The sequence below is a fragment of the Rattus norvegicus genome, chromosome 8 (genome assembly GCF_036323735.1).
Source record: "Rattus norvegicus strain BN/NHsdMcwi chromosome 8, GRCr8, whole genome shotgun sequence".
Classification (NCBI taxonomy): Eukaryota; Metazoa; Chordata; class Mammalia; order Rodentia; family Muridae; genus Rattus; species Rattus norvegicus.
Window position 1 is genome coordinate 52454039 of NC_086026.1, and position 24067 is coordinate 52478105.

The 24067-nt window shown below is 49.4% G+C and overlaps 1 protein-coding gene across 2 annotated transcripts in view; it reads right to left on the reverse strand.

Moving 5' to 3' along the window:
• The window catches only part of Pou2f3 (POU class 2 homeobox 3), an 82394-nt gene extending 61676 nt beyond the window's left edge, over positions 1-20718 (reverse strand). The window contains exons 1-2 of one of the 2 annotated variants that reach the window (XM_039080706.2): positions 14989-15515; positions 14101-14169 (exon numbers count right to left, since the gene is read on the reverse strand). In XM_039080706.2, coding sequence (XP_038936634.1) covers positions 14101-14161 — 61 coding nt within the window. In that variant the 5' untranslated portion in view covers positions 14162-14169; positions 14989-15515. Of the gene's footprint in view, positions 1-14100; positions 14170-14988; positions 15516-20615 lie in introns of those variants that run through there. The other variant, NM_001105745.1, reaches the window with a different exon arrangement.
• Positions 20719-24067: the final 3349 nt, after the last annotated feature.

Consider the following 24067-nt stretch of genomic DNA (forward strand, 5'->3'; position numbering starts at 1 on the left):
ATGCTGGTATTACAAATGTGTGTCACCAAGCCTTGCTCAGAGCTGTATGATGAACCGCTGTCTCCATTTTTGACAATTGGGGGCTTTACATGGTAAAAAGCCTGTTGTTTAGGCTAAGGGTTAAGTTGAAATATACCTCATTGGTTAACCCTTTGGGCTGTTTCACTATGACCACTACTTTGCTTGGTAATATTTGTAAAAATGGGCTCAGGAAGCCAGGGGCAATGGCACAAGGCCTTTAGTCCCAGCATTCAGGAGGCAAGCAGACCTCCGAGTTCCAGGTCAGCATGGTCTACAGAGCCAATTCCAGGACAGCCAGAGGAGGAAGAAGGGTTAGGGAGATGATTCTGTGGGCCAAGTCACAAGCCATACAAGCCTGACAACCAGAGTTCAATCCCCAGAACCAGGTGAAAGGCTGGATGCAGTGCTGTGCTGTGGATAAGGCTGATGACCTAAATTCAATCCCCTGGGCACTCATGGTGGAAGGAGAGAACTGACTCCCGCAAGTTGTCCTTTGATCTCCGTAAGTGGCAAGGCAGGTATCACACTCCCAAATAAATAAACATAATGTTAAAAAAAAAAAAAGAATAAAATATCAGTGAATTTGTAGAAGGTCAAAGTGGGAATAAATTTTAAACTAATAATGATAACAATGATGATGGTGATGATGATGATGATGATGATGATGATGATAATAATAATAATAATAATAAACACAGACGACCGGGTATCCAGGTGGTAAAAGCCTGTAGTTCCAGCACTCAAGAGGTGGATACATGAGGATCAGGAACTTAAGGTCATCCTCAGCTATGTAGCACCTCTTATACCAGCGTGGGCTACCTGAGACTATTTCAAACACACACACACACACACGCACACGCACACGCACACACACACACACACACCAGAGACAGACAGACAGACAGACAGACAGAGGAGATGAGATCATTCTGAAACTACTTTTTATTGTCTACATGACTAAAAAATTTTAAAGTGAAAGTTGAAATGGGACCAATAAGGGGAAATCCGAAAGTTGCTGCAGCATCTTGTATACAGCAAGTGGTGAAATTGGCTGTCTCTTCTACCCTTCCCAAAGTCTGGTGTGGAAGAGAAGGAAGCTTAGCTGAACCCATTCAAAGAGAGGAGGAACAGGGAGCGCTAGGGCTTGTGGGAAAGCAGGCTTCATCTTGGGGTAAAGGGAAGTTCTGCTGGAGTGGCCCACGGGGGAGCCTGCAGTTGCTGTGGCCCTAGGAACACTCAAGCAGACACTCCTGGTTTACCAAATCATCTCGAAAATTCTCTCCATCTCTAAAGTGCTGGGATTCGATGAAGTTAATTAAAAGATATCAAGGTCATTTCTCCCTTTTGCCTGGTCCTCCCTGGGCCTCTTCAGATGCAGTAAGGCTTGCCTGCCTCAGGGGAGGAATGAGAGGGGCAGGGCAGAGAGGGCTCCTAAAACTTGTTTAGAATCTCTGATTTGTTCCTTAGTGATGACTGGGTGACATCTATGGTAAACCGAAGGGCCACCTTCTCAGATCTCTGTCAGCTTCTTTGAGCTTTCACGGGTTTATGAATCTCTGGGCCAGAAGGTCTCCTCGGAGAGAGCACAAGGGGTGAGGTAAACCCCTTGGAACCTGGGCTCTTGGGCCTGCCAGGATCTCAGGGGATTACCCACATAGATTTTCAGCTTTAGGGAAGATGATGTCGATCATCTATTTTGCTTCCTAAATGGAGACGCTGAGTCTCAATCATTCCTGAAGCATCCTTCCAACTCTGAGGTCCCCAGATACATTTAGACAAGACAGCGTGCCGATCGTAGGTGGATTTACAGCCCAGGCTGCTCAGGAGACAGCCTACACTCCCAACAGAAGTCTGCTGTGCTGACTGATGGGTCGCCACACCGACTGATGGGTGTTAAAGTGTTGATGTGTGTTGAGAATGATCCCCAAGGAAAGACCAAAGCTCTAGGTCTCCAACACTAGCATGGTATGGCTTCCCAAGCTAGCACAGTTCCCTCGTCAACAGCACAAACTCACAGAATGTCTGTGCAGTCAGTCAAGGCTCAACATGGCTTCCCAGCTCTAGCATCTCCCTGGTCCTACCTGCTACCCAAGACCTCATCTCTACCAAGAAGCTCCCAACAGAGTCAGAGAGCAGAGGCTACGGGTGAAAGCGCTGGGGTTGAATAAGATGCCAGCATCACTAGCACTTAGACTGTAAGTGACCAAGCAGGGTCAAAGGCATATTGAATCTTGAGTCCCAGGATTCTAAGTAGACTCCTCTTAGGCCAGGGTGGTCATAATACCCAACAGATAAGAAGAAACCAAAGGGTCAGAATTCAGGAGGTTTGAATCCTAGGGCAATTCCGTTCTCATCCCCTTGGCATCTGATGAACACTAGACCAGCGAGTGAACTCTGACACCTGGCCAGGCCTCCCCAACACTAGGAGCTGGACCCTGAAGAAGGCCTGCTCTCCCACCCCTGAACCAAGAGCGCTGACACCCAGACTGATGGGCCTCCTGTTTTGCATTGCTTTGGCAGCAATGGGATGTGATTTTGCCTGGGGAACAATTCTCTGGGTGAGGGAGGTGGAAGCCCAAACCAAGAACTGTTCCAGCAGGATTTTTCACTTCTACCTGGTAAACAATACAAGGAGTACTCAACAATGAGACTGGGCCTCTCCCATTTCTGGATGGTTCTCAGCAGCTCTACTCCCCAGTGTAACCCAGTAAGACTTCCTGAGACACTTTAGGACAATTTGACAACTTGCTGGTACAAAAACATTTATGTACATGAGTACACTGTAGCTGTCTTCAGACACACCAGAAGAGGGCATCAGATCCCATTACAGATGGTTGTGAGCCACCATGTGGTTGCTGGGAATTGAACTCAGGACCTCTGGAAGAGCAGTCAGTGCTCTTAACCGCTGAGCCATCTCTCCAGCCCTTGCTCGTACTTCATAAGCTAGTAACTACGAAGGTAGGCCCTTGAAAAGTTTTATACACACACACACACACACACACACACACACACACACACACACACATACAGAGGTGGGGGGGAGAATTAAGAATAATAAAAACTACAAAACCAAACATTCCTAGCCTCATTCCTGCCACCTTTTTCAGGAAGAAATGCCTAGAAGGAACCAAAGGACAACTTTTGAAGCTGAACCCAGGAGGGCTGGAGATAAGCTGTGAGAACACTGTCTTAGGAGTTAGGAGGAAAGAGGTTTCATTTCCCACTAGCTGATTATTCCTAGTCCAGTCAGGGCACAGATGGTGATGAAACATTCTACACATGTCCAACACACCCCTAGCTATGCACACTGTGCCCACGGAAAACTTCACTAACGAATTTTAGGACCCTATCCTTTTCCCTAAAGTCAGAGCCATACAACAGCACTGATGGTCAGGACCCACACTTCTAAAAGGAGCAACTCATTACCTTAGGACTAGATGGCCTCTCGAGTTCCCTCCAGAATCTCAGTGTGTGGACTCATAGTGTAAAACACCCATTGCTCTAGTCAAAGACATGAAGAGTAGAATTCACAGACTTCAATAGACGTGGCCTGTTGAGCTATCTGATGTGCGTCTGAGGTGTGAGAGTTCAGAAGGTCAAGCCTGAAGCCTGCTGGACACACATTGTGGTGCAAACCTAATATTTTAGTACTCTGAAGGTGGAGACCAAGGATCAGATGTTCAAGGCCAGCCTTTACTACACAGAGAGTTCAAGGCCAGCCTGGACTTTGTAGGACCCTGTCTCAAAAAGGAAAAACCAAACTACTGTCTACTTGGCAATTCCGTTCTCACAAAGCTCAGGCGCCTGGGGCGATGCCATGAGCACAGAGGATCTTTGCTGAGTTGACTCTGCTAGAGGAAGCATAGCCCTCTCCCGGCGCCCAGTGCAATTTCTCATGTTATTCTTTGATAAAGAAACTCTACCTCGCCATAGTTTTTTGATACCTTGGGAAATATAATCCCCATTCCTTCTCCATCTGAGCTATGGATGGAGCTTTCTAGAACTCCCATGTGTTGTCCCTGCGTCTCCTGCTGTAAAACACACAGAAAATCATTAGTAGAGGGAACGCAACTGGGCACGTTGGTCAAGGGCTTAGATGATGGAGTATCCTGGGCTTAAAAAATGTTCAGTCTCAGTTCACTAATGCAAGGGAGTAGGACCCCAGCAATGTAAGATTTCTCCTCAAAATCTCACTTAGAGTTCCCTGACCCTGGAAAGACAGTAAAATCTGCTGTCAAAGACAGTTAATTATGCTTTGTGAAATAAGAGCTCTAGTCTATTATTATTATTATTAATTATTAATTATTATACCATAGAGGGACCATAGACACCTAATGTCTGTCCTCTGTGTGTTCATGGGGTCAAACCTGAAACCCGCTGGGCAGCACATACTTGTAATCCCAGCACTTTGGAGGGAGAGGTAAGAGGATCAAGAGTTCAGGGCCAGCCTTGGATACTTAACAAAGCTCTGAGACCCTTGTTAGGATACTAAGTTCTAGAGAGGGAAGTGATTAGCTGTCCAAATGCCCCCGTATTATTGTCAACTGAAACTTTATTTGGAGTGGCCATAAAAACTCAAGTAGGCAAAAGAGAGAAGCCTTAGATTTTCTAATATTTTAAATAATATTTAGTCTTGTTGACTCTCTCCAATTTCTTAGCCCTGGGTGGGAGAAGGCTCTCTCCTCAGATTCCCTCCCTTTTTTCTGCTTCCTGAGAGATGGAGACACACAAACTAGGGCGAACACAGTCATATATGCGTGCGTGAGTGCTTGTGTGCGGCCACTTAGCCTTCACTGGAGCATGGTTCTAGCTCTGGAGTCTTGGACTAAGGACCAGTCTGAGCAGGAGACAGAGTCTATGCTTCTAAGAGAAGTTGCCCTGATTGGCTTTTAGGTCACTGCATCCCATGCACGGACACTTTGTCCTCCAGGGATAAATACTAACAAATGACATTATTAACTGGCAAGCATTGTTCTGGGTGTTTTACAAACACACTTTGATCCTCACAGAAGCTCTGTGAGGCAGATACTATTATTAACCCCATTTTATAGATGAAAAAAATAAGCAGAAAGCCTTTAAATAATGAGCAATGAGTAGTAAGCCTTTAACTAATGACCCTGAGTGAGGTCAGAGTAGGCTAGGGGAACAGCACAGCCCTTCCCAAGCCAAGAGCCTGGAAAACACTGGGGCGCGTGCACCGTTCTGGTGGGATAGAGAGGACCATGGCTAGAGAGACAGTTTCACCATTCTTCACCGGAGGCACAAACGCAGCCTCAAAGAGGGGCATTGTCTACTTAGGTGGGGTAATGGGAAAGATGAGTCCGGAATTCAGCCATCCTCTCATCTCCTTGGACAAACTACAGAGACTGTTTCCCCTACAATGAAAACTCAGACAGGACCAGTCCTGAAGCCATCAGAGGAAAGAAGGTCAGAACCTAGAATTACGATTCAGTGGTCCTGACCCATGAGGACCAAGAGGGTGCAGGAGGGGAGAGACAGTTGTGTCCTTTGGCTAGGTAGTTATAACTACCACAGGCAGGTCCCCAGAGACTGGGGAGATGGGCTGCCAGGAAGTTAGCTAACATTGGAGACACCTCCCTTTGATAACTTTGAGCCCTTGAGCCAACATTTGCCAGCCGGCTTAACCCCTTTTGTCCACGCTTCCCTCCTCAAGAAAACTTTAATCAGCCTCATTTGAATTTCAAATGACCTCTATCTTCTCCCCCTCCCCATCCCAACAGGCTTTGAGGCAGGGATATGGAAATTCACCCGGCAGTATGGAAATCTTCACCCTATGCAAATGAAAGCAGGACCCCATCGTCATAGCAACCACCCCGGTTTCCTCTCCTCTCTGTACCCCTTCTGGGCTCGCAAGGTTTGACTCTCCCTATTCTCTTCACAGCTTGAACAAGGGTGGGGAGTGGACAAGCTCCCCCAAGGGGGCCTTGTTGGAAGTGACATGGACAGGTGGGGCATCCAGTACCTGAGGTCACCTGCCGGGTCAGACCTGCCAGGCCACCTGCTCTAGAGCGAGCCTAGGCCAGGCACACCCAGGCAAGGCCAACCACTGTTTGTTCCGGGATAAACCAAGGATGGGGCAGGTGAATGAGTATGTGTATGGGGTGTGGGGAGGTTCTAGATTCCAGGGGGGACATGGTGAAAAACCCCAAAATGGACTCAGGAGGGAGGGGATGTGGGGGGCTCCAGGGTTGCAGTGGTAGGAGATGAAAGGCCTGTGTAGAACCTGTATGTAAAATAGGATGCAAATGACTGCCTATTATTGTTTGACTCAACAACGGTGTTTCTCTGGTGCTTTTTGGGAGATGCCCACAGCTCTCTTTCCCAGGCGCCTGGCTTGGCACAAAGGCCTCCCTTCCCTGCCCTTAGCCATAACCCTCCTCCCACCTCCAACCAGTGATCTGACAGGAGAACTCGGGAGGGCACGCTGAATGAACTGCTGGCGACTGGAGTCCCTAAATGGTCTGACCATCTTAGAGCATCTTGGTCATGGCCCTACACTGCTCTACACTTAGACGCTTACAGGGAAAACCAGATGATTTCATGGAGCTCCTCTCTAAGTGTCTGAGGACACTCAACTCTCAATCTGTCCCCATACCTTCAAACCAGAGGCTTTTGGGAAAGGGACTGGAAGAGATGCTGGACTTCCTCATCCCTTCTGACCTTTTCCTTGGCAGTGCCCCTGTCCACGGCAAACAGCTTAGAACTGGGACTCCTCAGCAGCTGTTGGCCTGAAACAGCTTCCACCACTGGACCTCATTTTCATGTTTCTTCAGGAGAAAGGTTTTGGTAAAGAATGAAAGCCCAGGAAGCTGCAATGACCTAGGGTCCTGATACCGCTCATCACCCAATCTGCCTGTGTGCTAGAGGCAAGGTACCATGCATCTCATGAGTATACTGGGACCTGTCTCCTACCCCAGCCTCATCATCACCCCATCCCTCACGATCTCTGGATCAAGGCCATAAGAAGATGGTGCCCAAGTTCTGGTGTACCCACTGCTCCAATAAGTCAAAGGCAAAAAGACATCCTACTACAAAACGCAAAGTGTTCTTACACAGTGCACCTCCAAGTGAGGCCAAGGGTGGTCTGAAGACTTGCGTTAAGGTACAAACTGCATGAGTAAGACCTTAGAGACGCCAGTAGAACACTAAGGGTCTTCAAGTTGTCTGCAGTGCAGAGCTATTTGGATGTTGCTGAAAATGGTCTTAGGTCAGACCTCGGTATTCAACGATATCACACACAGCAGGACTGGCTATTGATCTGGGACAGACTGGAAAAACAAATGGCCCTCCATCTGGGATTGTTTAGGAAATAAGAATGTACTCAGAGACAAGGAAGGGGAGCCAGGTGGTAAAGACAGTTCACACATCCCTGCCTCTGTCCCCCTCGGTCTGCCCCGTTAGGCTGGAAAGAAAGGAAGTCATTTCCTTAAGCAGACCTCCTCGGGGAAGAGACAGTGGTATAGAGAAGACCAGCAGGTGTTCATGACTTGTCTAAGCCTTGGCTATCCCGAGGGGTGGGCTGCGAACCCACAGATAAGTCATGTTATAGCTTTAAGTCCTTGGGCCATATGTGTGAGCTACCACCATGGCTGTTCTATTTGCTACAGTTCTCCAAGGTCTGACTGACTGACAGGCAATTCCAGGCACTGTAGGCCACTCCCTGAGACCGGCAGCACAGAGAGCCACAGTTGCAGGCCTGGGAGGTGAATGGTTCCCTTCTAATTTCCCTATTACAGTAATCAGAAATGAGGGGAGATGGAAACCACTCTGAAGTCAGCCAAGGGCTGTAGGTGAGAGATATTAAGGCCTTCCAGACAGTGGGGTATTGATTCCTATGTGAACAAGGAGTCAAGACAAAGTGTAGGTTTGGTTTTCCTTCTTTCTTTTCTCTTCTTTCTTTTCTTTCTTTCTTTTTTTTTTAAAGATTTATTTATTTATTTTGTATGTGAGTACACTGTTGCTATCTTCAGACACACCAGAAGAGGGCATCAGATCTCATTACAGATGGTTGTGAGCCACCATGTGGTTGCTGGGATTTGAACTCAGGACCTCAGGAAGAGCAGTCGGTGCTCTTAACCACTGAGCCATCTCTCCAGCCCCTTTCTTTTCTTTCTTTTCTTTTCTTTTCTTTTCTTTCTTCCTTTCCCTTCCTTCCTTCCTTCCTTCCTTCCTTCCTTCCTTCCTTCCTTCCTTCCTTTTTCTTGTACCTTTTTGAGACAGGACTTCTCTGTGTAGCCCTGGCTGTCCTGGAACTCACTTTGTAGACCAGGGTGGCCTCGAACTCACAGAGATCCTCCTCCTTCTGCCACTTGAGTGCTGGGATTAAGGTGTGCACCAACAACAACCGGTGGGTTTGACTTCTTAGGGATGAAAAGCAAAGGAGAATGGTACTCTCATTAACGGAGGCTCTCATCATCCAAGGATGGTTTTGGATGTTTACAAAGGCACAGATAAGAATATCGGAATCCTACTACCAGAATCTATCCTGGTTTTGCAGTAACTTGAGGTGGTAGTGATGGTGGTGGTGGGGCATATCCTGCTGAGGGACAGAGCTGGGACAGACTGAGGCTCAGACCTAGATAGCAGCTCTCATTCTCCTTGCTTTATTTTTGCAGATCCCCCTTCCCCGCTGCTGTCATCACAAGGAAACTGAAGTCCCAGCACTTTCCCCATGCCTCTCCATTATAGCACATTTCCTTTATTACCTTCTGTGTTGGATGGTCTTTTCTCAGTGGTGTGTCCTTCTCAAGATGCGTTCACTCCCACTCTCATTTAGTCATAAGTGCATGAGATGTGCACACACACACACACGCGCACGCTCACACACAAGTCTCTTTAGAACAGGTGTCAAGAGGAGCCTCCTTTATACACTATCAAAGAGTCTTCTCACCCGACCTTCAAGTACCTCTCAGTTTCTCTCCAGTCCCTCCAGTCTTTGAAAGGCCACTTTATTAATATGTGAACTGAAAACTATCCTCCCCAGAACCTCACTTACTGGTGGCAATCCCCAGTTTAGTTCTGAGGGAACTTGAGGGTGGAGTCCAAGGAAGGAGCAGACCCTTACCCAAGAGAGGGAGTTGGTCCTCAGTCATCATTACTCTTCTTCAGAACCCTGAGGAGACCACTGGCTTGTTTATGCTTCACCAGTCCTCCCCTGGACAGACATACTCATCCTATTTAAAGTCATATTGGAAGTTCTTCAGTCGCCCAGACAACTGAGTCTCCTGGGTGGTTCTGAACTGCAGACAGATATTAGTCATTCAGTCTCACAGATAAGACAAGGATGTCTCAACTTGGAGGAATGAATGACAAAGTTCCCCTCCCTCCCCTCTAGTGAGATGAATACTGGTTCCCAAAGGAGGAGGGGGAGAGAGTTCTTGCCCAGGCTAGACCCTCCACTGCTCCCAAGCAGGAGCAGCTAACCTTGCTCTTTCCCTCTAGTGCCCACTTGTGCTGGCTGATCTTATGTCAACTTGAAACAAGCTAGAGTTATCTGAAAGGAGGTAACATCAACGAGGAAATGCCTCCGTAAGATCCAGCTGTAGGGCATTTTCTTCATTAGCGATTGATGGGGGAAGGCCCATCCCATTAAGGGTGGTGCTATCCCTGGGATGGGGGTCCCGGGTTCTATAAGAAAGCAGGCTGAACAAGCCATGCGAGCAAGCCAGTAAGTAGCATCCCTCCTTGGCTTCTCCATCAGCTCCTGCCTCCAGGTTCCTGACCAGTTGGAGCTCCTGCCCTGACTTCCTTCAATGATGAATAGTGATGTGGAGGTGTTAAGCCAAATAAACCCTTTCCTTCAACTTTCCCTTTAGTCAGTGTTTTATCATAGTAATAAAAACCCTGATTAAGACACCCAGCAAGCACTCTGGCCCCAGACAGGCCTTTGTGCCTTAGACAGGATCAATCTTCCTTCTAGTCCTGCGAGATCACCCTTCATGACTTAGGCATACAAGAGTGATGATGTCACTCTTGTATCCTCTCTCCCTCTGGTTTTCCATAATGGGCATCCCTTGGTCTTCCCACTAGCATCTATGGGAAGAAAGTCACTAGAAAAGTCCACCCTTCAGCCTGTCATGTTCTGGGTAAGGGACCTCGGGAACCTCAGCTAACACTCTCATTATCAGCCTCAACCTGTAAAGTGGGATAATGGCCCCCACTCTCAGTGCCTATGTTCCAGAATGTGCTCAGAGCTTAACAGACCCCAGTTATCAGTGTTATCCACAGCAAGGGCTCTGCCCCTGGACTATACCTCCAGTTGTGCGTGGGCACATGCAGATGCACACACATGTGAATCCTATCCTCAAAGGAAAGTTCCGTGGGCGCAGAGACTCCAGAGCCCAGCATGGGCTGCAAAGTGGAGGTCCCTAGACATTGTCATGGGACTGCCAGCTAGGCCAGAATAGGATGGGAGCCACTGAGAGAAGCAGTGCTGATGTGGGTGGAAGGGAGCTGCGAGCCCACACTCAACTCCCTGGAAAACCTCCATGCACTTAAGAGATGCACAAACAGATGGGGAGGGGGAGCGTACAGAAAGCAGGCCTTACAAGTCAGCCTTCCCAGGTGATCTAGTACAAAGCCTTCCTTCGTAAAGAAGAAACTGAAGGTCCACGTTGGAACGGTGACCAAATGTGCAGGTCATTCATGGCAGAGCCAGGATGAGAACCTGATGACTTCGCACAGTGCGAGTTCAAGTCCCTCTTCTAAACAAGTTATATTTTCACTCTCAGCCAGTGTTCTCCACGGAGAGAATACCACCTCTCTGTTTACCTTATGAGTTAAACATGATAATGTCTATAAAGCTTTTGCATGTGGCTGGAGGGCAGGAGGGAAAATGTGTCCCAATGGGTTTTTCCTTCCTTCCTTCCTTCCTTCCTTCCTTCCTTCCTTCCTTCCTTCCTTCCTTTCTTCTGAAACATTGGTTTTTGTCTTTCCTCTGGTGTTTGAGGCTACAAGTGATCAGCAAGGCCAAAAACCGCCAAGGTCAGCTGCTTTGGTGTTGGGAGCTGTGAGTTACAGCTTGGGGGCTTTTAATGCATGGATAAAGTTCTATTTGTATCCAACTTCGTAGTTGAGAAAAGGAGAGGCTGAGGCAAAAGGCCGTACTGAAGCATAGGCCAGCTGAGCTCCATGAGTTTCAGGCCAGCCTGGTTGCCTCAAAAACAGACAGACAGACAGACAGACAGACAGACAGACAGCTTGGGACAGCGCTTGCTGCATAAGCATAAGGATCTGAATCCAGCCCCTGCAACAAACACTGTGACATGCTCTTGCCATCCCAGAGCTGCAGGAGAGGTGGACACTGGAGGACCCTAGGGTCTCTCTGGCTTATAGTGCTAGCCTAGCCCACTAGCAAAACAATGAGCGACCCTGTATGAAGACAAGGTGGCTGAGGAAGGACCGTGTCCTCTGGGTCCCTTGTGTGTGCATTTGCCCGTGCGCACACAGCTGGAGGTATAGTTCAGGGGCCGAGCTCTTGCTTAGGATGCCTAGGATTCTAGGTTCGATCCCCAGTACTGCAAATAAACCCTACATGAAGGAATGTGGCAATTGGTAGGAGGTGACAGGAATTCACAAAAAGCCAAAAGCTGCCATAGGAGGAGACGCCTGCTGTGGAAAGGGAGTTTGGGGGAAATGCAGACAGGGTTTCCAGGGTCTTTCTTGGTTGCCAGCAAAAGAAGAAAAGCTGAGCTTCTGAGCATTTTGTTCTCGGCTGTGGGAGGAGGGGTGTTGTTCTCGACTGGGGGGGGGGAGTGGGTAGGGGGAGGGAGGTGTGAATTGCCCCGCAGGTCTGACAAAACTCACCTAGGATTTCCCCGCCAACTCAGAGTGGACCTGGACAACTCCCCTTTCCCAGCTCCCACCCCTAATGCCCTAAGGGTTTCACACAAAATATTGTGGATGCTCTCCAGTACACAGGAGTTTTCTGGGTCATCTTTGAGTATAGTTCCCTTTAAAACTCAGACACAAACCACCCATTAACTCATGCCCTGCTGGGGAGGTGAATGTGTCTTTTAAAAATTCAAAGGAAACCATTAAACTTAAGTTGGTAACCATTGTAACTGGTAATAAGCTTTCCTCAGTTTAAAAAAAAAATCAGAGCTCTTTCCAGGAAGTTTGGTTTGGTTACTTTAATTAGCGACTTCTTCTTTTCCTACCCTTAATTTAGGATCACCTAAACATTAATCTTACCATTGAGCAAAACCCCAAAGGGGAAGACAGAAGAACAGGGAAACTTCAGAGGTCAAAAACATCGCTATCTCTCAGGGGTCTACCTCTAGGACCCACGCACAATCTTTCTTGATTGGTAAGCAGAGCAAAAACAACTTCTGGGGCTGACCCACTTGCTCAGAAGAAGGGAGAAAGAGAGAGCACCCCAGGCACCTGTGGCCCTATGCAGGACTACCCAGAATTACAGAATCTCCGTGGTGATGGGCTGGAGAGATGGCACAGCGGTCAAGTACCTTTGCTCTTATAGAGGTTTGGTTCCCAGCACCCAGATCATAGATTACAACCATCAGTGTAACTCCAGCTCCTGGGGATCTGACAACTTCCTCTGACCTCCACACACACCAGGAACTTTGAGTGGTGGTAGCTAGATGTGGTGGTGCACACCCTTGATCCCAACCTCAGTAGACAGAGGTAGCGGGATCTCTGTGAGTTCAAGATCAGCCTGTCTACATGTCAAGTTCAAGAACAGCCAGAGTTACTTACTTAGTGAGACCTTATCTCAAACAAATAAACAAAACCAAACCAACAAGGCCACAGTGCTGGCCTTTACATAGCTCAGCTCATTGTCAGCTTACCCCCCATTTTCTCATGTCACTTTGTGACAAGGGTAGACATACAAATCAGGTACCTAGTAAGTGGTCCTATTTGTAGGCTTTTTCTTGACATCGAGCAGGGAGACACAGGGACTCAGTGTGTAGCCCAGGCTAGCCCAGAACTCCTTCTAACCAGGCCTGGGATTGGACTCTCCAATGGTCAATCCTAGTGTCTCAGCCTGAATGTTGCTTACAGGAGGGCAGCACCCTGCCTGGCTTGTTTGCCAGCTTTTAGCCCAGGTCTGTTTGACTTGAAATCATACCTCCCGAAGAGGTTGGCAGCATGTCAGGATGGATTCTGACAGTCCTAGTTCATCCCTGGATTCTCTCACCCTTAATCCTCTTAGTACACATCTTCCATAGTCTCCTGTAGGAGGTTAGAATTTGCCCAGGTAACACATAACACATTGGACTTCCTGGTCTCCTCCTACCATTGAAATTCTACCTTCCTTGGCTCATTCTTGAGGGGTTCCAGATAGCTCATTCTGACTCCTCATACCGATCCCCAAATGGGTCAGGATAACTTAAAGCAAAGCCCTGGTTCCAGCAATGAGGGTAGTCATTTCCGTGTGAACACTGCTCAGCTGTGTCCTGGCCAATGGGGTCTGGGGAAATAGAGTTGGTTCCAGGAGAGAAACAGTTTCTCTAGAATAACAGCTCTACTCTGGGAAGGGCATGAGCACAGGCACAGCCTCTGGCTCATCTCGGCTTCTTAAGATCGAAGGAAATTAACGATTAACCTTCTCTACTAACACACATGCCACCAGCAAACTGACTCTTAGTCACAGGCCTGTGATCTCAGCTGAGGCTGAGACAGGAGGATTGAAAGTCGGAGGCCAACCTGGGCTACAGAGCAAGTTTAAGGACAACGTAGCAAGAGATACTGTGTCAAAATGAACGAAAAGGTTCAGTGGTAGAGTGCTTGGTTACTGTGCACAAGTCCCTAGGTTCAATCACCAATATGGTTGAGTGGGCCAGCACCCTGAAAAATGGATGCAGCTACTCCACACTGCTCAGTCCAGCTGTTCTATACAAAGGAGAACATAGACTGTAGCTCTACATGCATTGCTGCCCAAACGAGTAGACCCTGCTTCCATACCATGCCCTGCTATCTCTAGAGAAGTCACTCAGGACCCAATATCCAGCTTTCGGATCTGAAATACTGAGCAAGAAGAGACACCACACTGCTGGACAGTTTCCCCTAACGGCTCTCGGCCAGAAGAGAACACCTTACCTGACTCCACTTGACCAAAAGTGCTGCGGGCATCTGTGGAATCAGCGACATCCCCACTCATCTTGATCTCTGCAGGGAAAACACGACGGGCTTTAATAGCAGGTCACCATTTTTCTGACACACGTGGCTTTAGCTTAAACAGCAAAGTTGAATGTGTAATTATAACCACCATCAGACTTTCAAATTCCTGATTCCTGAACACATAGCCATTAGAATATTCATCAGCTTGGAGGCGCAGATCCCCTCCTTCTGGGCAAGCTTCCTAGCCTAGCCTTTCCCCCAATTTTCCACAGCTACTGCAGGGTCTCTCACCTTCTGTAATGTTCATCACCAGTCACCCATCTCTCAGACACAAAGATACCGACTAGAAGCAGGGTGGGGGACCCTGCACATACCCGACCCTTAATTTCTTTGGAATTCTGGGAATGCATCTTCTCAAAGCTCCATAGAAATTCGGGTGTGCGCAGATGGTGGCTCACGCCTTTAATCCCAGCACACAGGAGGCAGAGACAGAAGGATCTCTTGAGTTCAAGGTCAGCCTGGTCTACAGAGTGGGTTCCAGGACAGCCAGGGCTACACAGAGAAACCCTGTCTCACAAAACTTAAAAAAAAAGGGGGGGGGGGCTTCATAAAAATCCAGGTATGAAAAAAAAATCCAGGTATGGTGGGACACGCCTATAAACCCAGTACTCAGGAGGCTAGGTCAGAAAGACCATAATTTGAGGCCAGCCTTGAACTTAGAGAAGACTTTGTCCCCCCGCTCCCAAAAAATAATAATGATGATAAGTACAAATCAAGCATCACTCTTCTGCTCCCCGTGTTATTAACACAGCTACCCTAGGAGGTAAGCGTACTTTAAACCAAAGTTTTTGCATTTGCTCTTCTTACCTGCCTGTTCCCAAGTCTGCTTGCAGAGGTCAATGCACTGCCTGGGGAATCAAGCCCTACTCTTCCCTTGTCTCTTGTTCCTCCAAATCGCTCAGTGAGAAATGAGTGCTCCGCTGAGAAAGCGGACCCCAAGTGCTGCTGCTCTGGCCTCTCCACTCTGCTCCAGTGCAATACATTAAACATTTACCCATAACAGCAAGCTAGCACTAAGAGGCACGCGCGCTAAACCTCCTCCCTAGTCAGCTGAGGGAAAGAAAGCGGCAACTCTGAACTCGCTCTCTCCAAGCGCCTCTCCTTATTGGACCATCCAAATCCTGATGTTTAAGACAAGAGAAGATTTTATTCAAATTGTGTCCAACATCCCCCAACCCCTACTCCACCCTTTTCGCGGGGGTGGGGGGTAGAGTTTTAACTCTTTTAAACTAGATAAAGTCTTGGTGAGTTCATTTGCATATGAGGCTCCTCAGCCAATCCAAGTCAAGGAGGCAGCCTTAATTTGCATCAGGTAATCAGGCAGTTGGCAGGGTAGCCGTCTGAGGTCTGGAGATGATCAGGATGAGGGGAAAGGGTGGACCTCTGCCCCAGGAAGAGAGAAAGCATGCCTCTTTCTTTTTGGTAAGGCGCTAATGCATGTAACTCTTAACGATATTTAGTGAAGTGACTGAGGAGTCAGGCAGAGCAGAGACGCAGACACCAGCAGTGCACCGGAAGTGGGGGGAGAAACAAGGCCACCCTAGGAGTCTCTGATTTTTGGGGACTGCTTATTGATGGAAGACACCCAGGTATATAGTGAGAGCTCTGTAGGGACTTCCTAGACCGCCATGCTGGACTCCGTGGCTGTGGAAGTCTCAGGGCCCCCCCCTCTGCTGCTCTGTCTTTGGGAGGCTTTCACTGAACCAAGCCCTTCCTTCTGCACTTGCTAACCTTCCATACATTAGCCCTGCATACATGTATGCACGCATATACAGAACTAGCAGGGGCCTCGGCCGCTGTTCAGGTGCTACTGTGGGAACACTGGGCTTCTCTTTGTCCCAGCTTGGCTCTGGGAAATGTCCAACATCCATCCATATCCCACACTTGAGTGCGGAGAAAAAGCCCCAAGCCAGATCCTACTGGGAAGGCACTGGAGAGAAATCCTCTCCCTCTGCTGGATTTGAACCAACTTTAGCAGAGGCAGAATTCGGGACTTCAGAGCATGGGTTTTGGCAGCAGAAAAACCAGAAGGCAAAACCAATGCCTAGGTACAAAGGACAATGTGAATTTTGCCACTCTGACTGGAGATGAAGAACACACCTCCCGGAATCATGGGTAGGATGAAATAAAGTGTGTACCTACTAAATGGCTTAGACATGAGTCTCAGTCCCCTCTTGCATCCCAGTCACGTACTCTCCTTAGCTTTTCCTGATTCCCAAGGACAGCTGTAGCTTTCAGTCTCGCACCTCTGTAACTCACTAAGAAAGCCATTAGAATTCTCCCGATTCCACCTAGAGAAGAAAACTGCTCACGGGTGGGAACAGGAAAAGTTTGAGGGACAGTGAGGCTATAACGTCTGTCAATCAGAGTTTCCAGTTCAACTTATTTTAAACTCTGGACATTTAGACAGTTAACTGTGTGTGTGTGTGTGTGTGTGTGTGTGTGTGTGTGTGTGTGTGTGTGTGTGCGCGTGCGTGCATGTGTTTCTGAGAAGAGAATCATGGTCTTATTTCTACTACCACTGAGACATATCCCAGGCCTCTCCTTATTTTGAGGCAGGGTCTCAACAAGTTACCCAGGCTAGCCTTGAACACACTCTAGCTCAGGCAGGATTTGAACTTGTGATCTTCCTAGGCTCCTAGGAGTATCTGGGACTATATGTCCATACCACAAGGACTGACTTAAACAGGTAGCTTTTTGAGCTGAGCCTTATTGTGTGGCCTGTCACCCCAACTTTCCTTTAACACCATTCCTCCCATCACTTTACACAAAGAAACCTTCTCGCTTGCCCTTTAAATAAACTTAGAGCTTAGTCTTAATCATGTCTGAAAGCTAGCTCTAAAGACATCCAAGGTCCCTCATGTTGCTATCACCTGGTGACAGTCCCACTCTTTAGGCAGGGAGTAGAACTTTATGAGGGGTAGGGTGAGATAGCCTGGGAACCTTCTCTTTCAGTCCCCAACATGCTCTGATGCCGAGAACCTGTTCCTGTTGGTTAGGAGGCTGATGCAGATGGGTGGGACGAACCCTTGGGTCTCAGCCTAAAAATGGGCCAACACCGAAACTCACTGAGACGCTGGCAGTAACCCTTCACCCGTCGGACAGCACTGCCGGGGGTGAGGGAGAGAGGTGTGGGGTGGGGCCAGCTCTGCTGTGTTCTTATCTCAGTCTGTCTGAGTCGGCTCTTTGCCATGCTCCCTTCCCTGAGGAGGCTCAGCTGCTTTGTGTAAGCGCCCAGATACTCCATGAAGACCACAACCTGCCTTGCCTGGCACCATCATAGAGTGAAGTTGTCCTGGCCTTCCTATGGCCTGGTCAGAAGGAGTTCTCCTCTAGATACCTGCAAACACAGGCACCTTAAGGCTGTGCCGGCAGCAGGCTGAGTGTCCTCCTGAGTTCGGGTTGTTCTGGGCAAACAGGAGCTTCACCCCTCTCTCTTGTCCTTGTTCCTGTTCTGGGAAGGGACTAGCTAGACCTGCAGCATCTTTCCTCAAATACTTGCTTTTGTAGGTCCCTCTGTAGGAAGGGTTTCTTGGGACCCTCCAGTTCCACTCCTGAGTCAGCCAAGGCTCCAGCTCTTCTAGTGCAGACTTTCCTTCTCCCTCCCTCAGACAGGCCTTTTGGCCCAAAAGCATTCCTGACCCCCCAACTGGCACAGGTCTTGGGGTGTCTAGACCTCCCTCCCTGAGCTGATAGTGGGATACCTAGAAGGACACCCACAGCCAGACACTGGTACCCTCTGGCTGACTTCGTACCACTTTCCTCCCTTCCTAACTGACTGTCCTGAGCACAAAGGCCCTCTCTTTCTGAGGACGCCCTTTTGACTTGCTCAGATATCCAAGCTCCACAGTAAGAGATGTTCTGTGAGAACACGGACTGTGGCAGACATGAATCAGAGTTTGTACCCAGGCCGTCAAAGCCAGAATACAGAGCTGACTCGAAGGATCACACAGCTATGGAGTCCTCTGGATGGGGACCCAGGAGCAAGTCTACATCCAGGGTTCATGGGCTCCTATCACACTGATATCACCCCGGAAACCAACTCAGAGGCATCTGTAAGGGCCTGGTGTTGGGAACTCCAGGGCAAGTGGAAGCAGCAGAAAAATGGAATTGCTATGGAGGGACTAAAATACGCAATGTTTCTAAAATAAAGAAGCATGTCCCTCCCTCCACGCACAGAAAGGCCCCATGAAGACCTTAAAAGCCTGGCACAGTGGCTTATGCCTGTAAACCAAGAATTGAAGAAGCTGAGACAGGAGGATTAATTTGAGTGTGACATATGCCTAAGATATGCAGCAGGACTCTGTCTCAAATGACAATGAAGACCTTGAACCAAGGGAGCAAGGACAGCACAGAAAGCTCCAAGCCCCGAGAGCCTTTGGTTGGCCACTGTACGGTGAGCACGCCACACAAAGCCAACAGGCCTCGTGAGTGACATGGGGGAAGATCAATGACCCAGGGGACGGCAGAGCTAGTTAAAGATCATAGCAGGGAGGCCTTCAAGACAATCGGAGAGGTAAATCAGGCAAAGTACACAAAGGCAGATAACCCCCCATCCTGAGGAATCACCCCCTTTGGGTGCAGCACACTCCACCCAGAGCACCGTAGAGCAGAGAAGCTGGGCAGACCTCTGAGAAGCATCAACTAGGGGGCTTGCATGGGCCTTTCTCCCAGCTTCTCTCTTCTCTTGCTCTCTACCAGACCCTCCCGGTTCTCAGAGTGCTACCACGCCAGGATCCAGCTGTTCCACCTCCTCCCACTTCCTTAGGGAGAAGCCTCCAGTAGACAGGAGTGGAAAACCCCCCAGAACTCCCCGCTTTCTATGGAGTTACCTTTGGACAGAGTTCCATTTGAACACTGGCTTTCCTGATAGGAAATGGGTGTGTGTGTGTGTGTGTGTGTGTGTGTGTGTGTGTGTGTGTGTGACACCTGCCCAGAAGACCTGTCCCCAGGTACTTCCAGTTCCACAGTATTGCTTTGGATCTGAAGACTCTCCTCAGACACTGGACTACAGTCGGATGGTTCCTTCAGCCTCACCTAGTCCTTCCTGGCAAATCCTGGGGCACCAGCCACTGAGTGCCAACATCTCTTCACCAGGAACCCTTGCACTCAGCCCTGCTGGGAAACAGCTTTCGTGAAAGCAGGCATCACAGGCCTCCTGGGCCCCAACTAATCCCTGCTTCCAGGAGTGGTGGGAGACAGGAAGATCCAGCCTGCTCTGATTCGTAGGAGTGGGTCAGAAGATCTGCTTTTTCCCCTTCCCCCTCTTTTTTCTCTTCTTCCTTCTTTCCTCCCTCCCTGCTCTTCTGGGGCAATCCATACAATGTCTGCAGCAACCCTCAAGTCCTAAGGCGCAATTACTAGGCCCCTGGACTGTGTTCAAGACATAAGGTGCTCACTAGGCTTTGAGTGGTCAAATTAGAAAGTTTATTTTTTTCCATTTTGATTCTGTTGCTTGCCCAACACCTCAGGCAGCTAATGAAGATCAGCCCTCCCATGCCTCAACCCCTCACCAAGTCCAACCTTTAGCATCCTTAGCCCAACAGTGCACAGAGGCTCAGAATGAATGACAGGGCTGGGTCTCTCCACACCCACCTCTCATTTGTACGCTACAGGGGAGACTGACTCCGGGCCAATCCATCTCCTGGGTTCCTCAGGAAACGAGGTCATGGGATATCAGACTCAGATGAGCCCGTTGCCATCCGCTCTGGCATACAGACCTATTATGCACTGAGCCCATGACACAGATGACCAATGGATAATTAGCGGACCCACCTCCAACACACCTGGAACACGCATGGTCCAAGACTCCTGATAGTTCCTTGGCGTTTACTCCACCAATTCTCCCAACACACATGGGGGACAGCCAGACACTCATGACACACATACACACAAACACATGCTTGCACAAGTCCTAGTCAGTGAACGATCCCGTGGCATGGCATCTGCCCCAGGTGCGCCTTTGGATTTGCTCCACCCTACCCACTTCCCCTAGGCACCCCCATGCCCACTTTGCCTGCATTTCACACAGGTGCCCGGACACCAAACACGCAGCATGTGGATACACGTATGCACTCCCAGGTCCACACCCTAGCTGAGTGAACCACCCATCTCCTGCAACCTCCTGGGACTCCAGCGATTCAGCACACCCAAGTCCCACGCACTGTCTAACTCCCCAGATCTGGGGCTTCAGGAACTTCATGGCCCTCTCCACTGTTCTCCAAGGTTTCAGATACCAAAGTTGCTCCTTTTAACCCATCTCCCAACACCTTCCTATCCACCCCAGTCCGGAAGGACCCGCTATCCGCACCGCCCTCTCCTGGCCGACGAGGAGTTAACCCCACAGCCCCTCGTGTAGTGCAATGGTGTCCTTGTCCTTGGCCCCTTCACACGCGCAGTGACACCTGTCGGAACTCACTTCCTCTGCCCCTTACCTGTGTGCATGGGCTCCAGATTCACCATCCTGCCCCAGGCGGGGCCAAAGCCAGCGCCCCCCCAGGTCCCTCGCTGCTGCCCCAGCCTGGCCCCCGGGGAAGCCAGGGTCTCCCTCCTCCCGCCCTCTGCCGCCGCCGCAGCTGCCGCCACTACAGGAGCGGCTGCCACCTCGGTCGAGCACTCCGTTGCTCCGGCCGGGGCAGCACTCCGCGGACAGGCTTAGCACACTCCCCAGGTGAGCACGCGGCGCGGGGCGAGGGCCTCGGCCACGCCCCCTGGCAGGGCCCCCGCGCTTGGCCCCGGGCCCATGCAAAACAGGGATTTGCATACGTGGAACTGGGGGCTGGGAGAGAGGGGTGCCAAGGTGCTGCCGGGGCGGGTCCGGACCCTGAGGAACACCTGTCTGTTGAGATCCCGCCTGACAGTCCTTCCCCATCACGCCCTCAGCGGCTCCTACTCCTGCGGTAGCTTGCGCTTTGGGGAACTCCAGGCTTCTGCCTGGTTGGGCTTAAGAAAAGTAAGCGTTGCAGCTCAGAACCTTCGAGTCCTCGGAGAAGACTCCGGGTGCTGCGAATGGTCTTGCCTTCCAACCATCTACCACCCTTGTGGCTGGGTTCAGGCTGTTCAGCTCTCTGACCCCATTTTAAGCATCTATGCAACGGGGCCTGTGTTAATAACTGCTATCTATGAGGGCTAAGCAGGTGACCAAATTGGGCTGGTTTCCAGTGGCTTGCCCTTGTCACTTGCAGCAGCTTCTCCCGTCTCCTTCCAGAGAGACAGGGCTGCCCCTTTCCTGCTGTTTCCCCGCCATCAATCACCTCTGGTCCCAAGTTCTGAGAGGGAAGAATGTGGAGAATATTCGCCAATGTCAACACTTGTGATGAAGTTCACTTTCCAGGGACTGGAGTGACTTATCCAAACCCTGTAATTTGCCAGTGAGCGCACCCCTGCATGGGTAGAAACCTCCTAACTCTTCAGGTGCCAGTGAGTAACTGTGGCTCCGGGGACACATCCATGCTCAGAAAGCCATGTGCAGGCCAGAGGGCAGAGCCTCACTTCTCATCACTTTTTCAGATAGGATACCCATTAACCTTCCATTACCCTGAGCCCAAGCAAGCCATTTCCCAGGATGGCCTTGCGTTTTTCGGCTTTAAAAAGCAAATGTTCTTTTCTCCTGAGATGTCCATTCACAATAACCCAAGTTTTCTGTGCTTCTACTCTGGCCTGAGCATGATGCTGAAAACTTTAAGGGCATCTTTAAAGTTATTGTTGTGGTTGTTGTGGTTGAAGTGCTGTAACTTTAAAATCAAGATGTTTACGTATGTTAGGCAGTTAATACCTGTATTGCCAGTCTGCTCCAGTTTTTCAATAGGGTCCCCTTATATAGTCTAGGCCTTAAAGCCTCCCACCCCCATTCTCCAGAACTTAGTGCATATTTTAAAAATTCCCTGTAAATAGCAGCATGGTGTTTATTTCACAGATGGGAACACTGAGGCTTAGATGAAGTTAACTTGCAGTGCAACATAGCCCACAAACACCCAGAACAGAATCTCCTCCGTGTTCTACAGCACTACTCTGTTTTCTCAAGTTAATTTCTCTATTTAAATGCCCTCCCTTTTGGAAGCTGGGAGTGATCTGGTCCTGGAGATATTGTCCTCTCTATTTTCTCCCCCAGCACTGGGGATCGAACTTAGAGCATCGTGCATGCAAAGTGCTGGGCGTGTGTGGAGGGTTCTGTGGGCTGTGGGCTCTTCTTAGCTCACCCCCTCCCCCTTTTCTTTTACTGACTGGATGTTTCCTTCTGTTGCCTTCAGGTCCTGGAACAATGCTGGGCACAGCAGACATCAGAAGGTTTAGGTGCCAAGTGGAGAAGCAGGGACAGCCTAAGTGAGTCTTCAGAGCTGGGCAAACTGCCTGGCCCAGTCATACCCACCTTCCCCTCCTGGCAAGAAAGAAGGGACTTTCTTTTTGTTTCTTCTGGTCTTAGAAAGGGATCAGGTAAGGGGTTTTGGAGGTACAAGTGATTCCAGAAGTCCCACTCAGGACATTCTCAGCCTGTCCCTTCATTCCACAAAATCTATCCTTTCCTTGCTGGGCTCTTTCCCTGGGCTCTGTGTCTGATCTACAGCTGCACTCACCGGCCACCATCCCAGAAGAATGCCTTCTCCAAGGCTGTAGAACCCAGTGTGCTTGTGATTTCCGTGTCTCCATTTGCATACATTTGCATGGCCTTGTGCGCTCAGGGTCTGGTTCTCTGAGTACTTTATCTAGGGCCTGGTGCAGCTTTCCCCACATGAAATCTTGTTTTCCTCTGAGCCTTAGTATTCTAGAAGCCAGAGAAGTTTGCATCTGATAATGTCCAAGAGCTATAGGATTCTGGGGTTGGGGTGTGTGGGGGCAGGGGTGTAGAGTTTTCAGGGAAGGAAACACTGAGAGAGATAGGATCTTGGGGGTTCACAATTGGAAGCAAAGCTTAAGGGCTCCGAAGACTGGGACTGGGGTGGGATGGGATCCGGAGAAAGGGAGAGGTTGGCAGCTATTATCTTAGCCATTGTTCATCTCTTTATTCATCCATTAGTACGTGCTCCACCAATGCGGAGACTGTGCTCCACACTAAGTATACAACGTCTTTGAGTTTGTGTGTTCCTGGGGGTAGGGGAAAGCACAGAGCAACCTCAAGTGCCACTTGTCAAGTACTAGCCCCCTTCTTTCTAGAGACAGGGTCTAGTTTTGCCCCGGAACACACCCAGCAGTACACTGGCCAGCCAGTGAGGTGCAGGCCACCCCACCCAGCCGTTTTAACAGGGGCTCAGGGGAATTTGGGTCCTGTTGCTTGCAGAGTAAGCATTTCCCACCAAGTGATCTCTCCAAGCCCCGTAGGACATCTTTGTTTTGTTTTGCTTTAAATTAACGCTCATTCACTTAGTTGAAAAGTAAAGTCATTAGCCCCCACTTATAGATGGGGAAACTGAGGTTCAGGGAGATTAAGACAGTCAGGAGGTGATAAAGTTACAGATTTAAATCCAGTCTGGCGCCTCTCTCTCTCTCTCTCTCTCTCTCTCTCTCTCTCTCTCTCTCTCTCTGTGTGTGTGTGTGTGTGTGTGTGTGTGTGTGTGAGAGAGAGAGAGAGAGAGAGAGAGTGGTGTTATGGGGGAAGAGATGCTGTATGAAGCAAGGAGGAGGACAAGCCTGGTGAGCAACAGTTTCCTAGGCTTAATTCTCCTGTCTCTGTTAGCAAGAGAGAAACCAGAGAAAAGACTGAGACAGGAGGCTGCCTGGAGGTTTAAAAGGGCCAAAGGAAAGAGAGGGAAAGAGAAAGAAGGACAAGAAATTTTAATGCCTTCGGACATCAAAATAGTTGTATGCAAATGAATGCAAATATAATGCAAATTGTCCCTCCCTCCCTCCCTTCCTCCCTCCCTCCCTCCCTCCCTCCCTTCCTCCCTCCCTC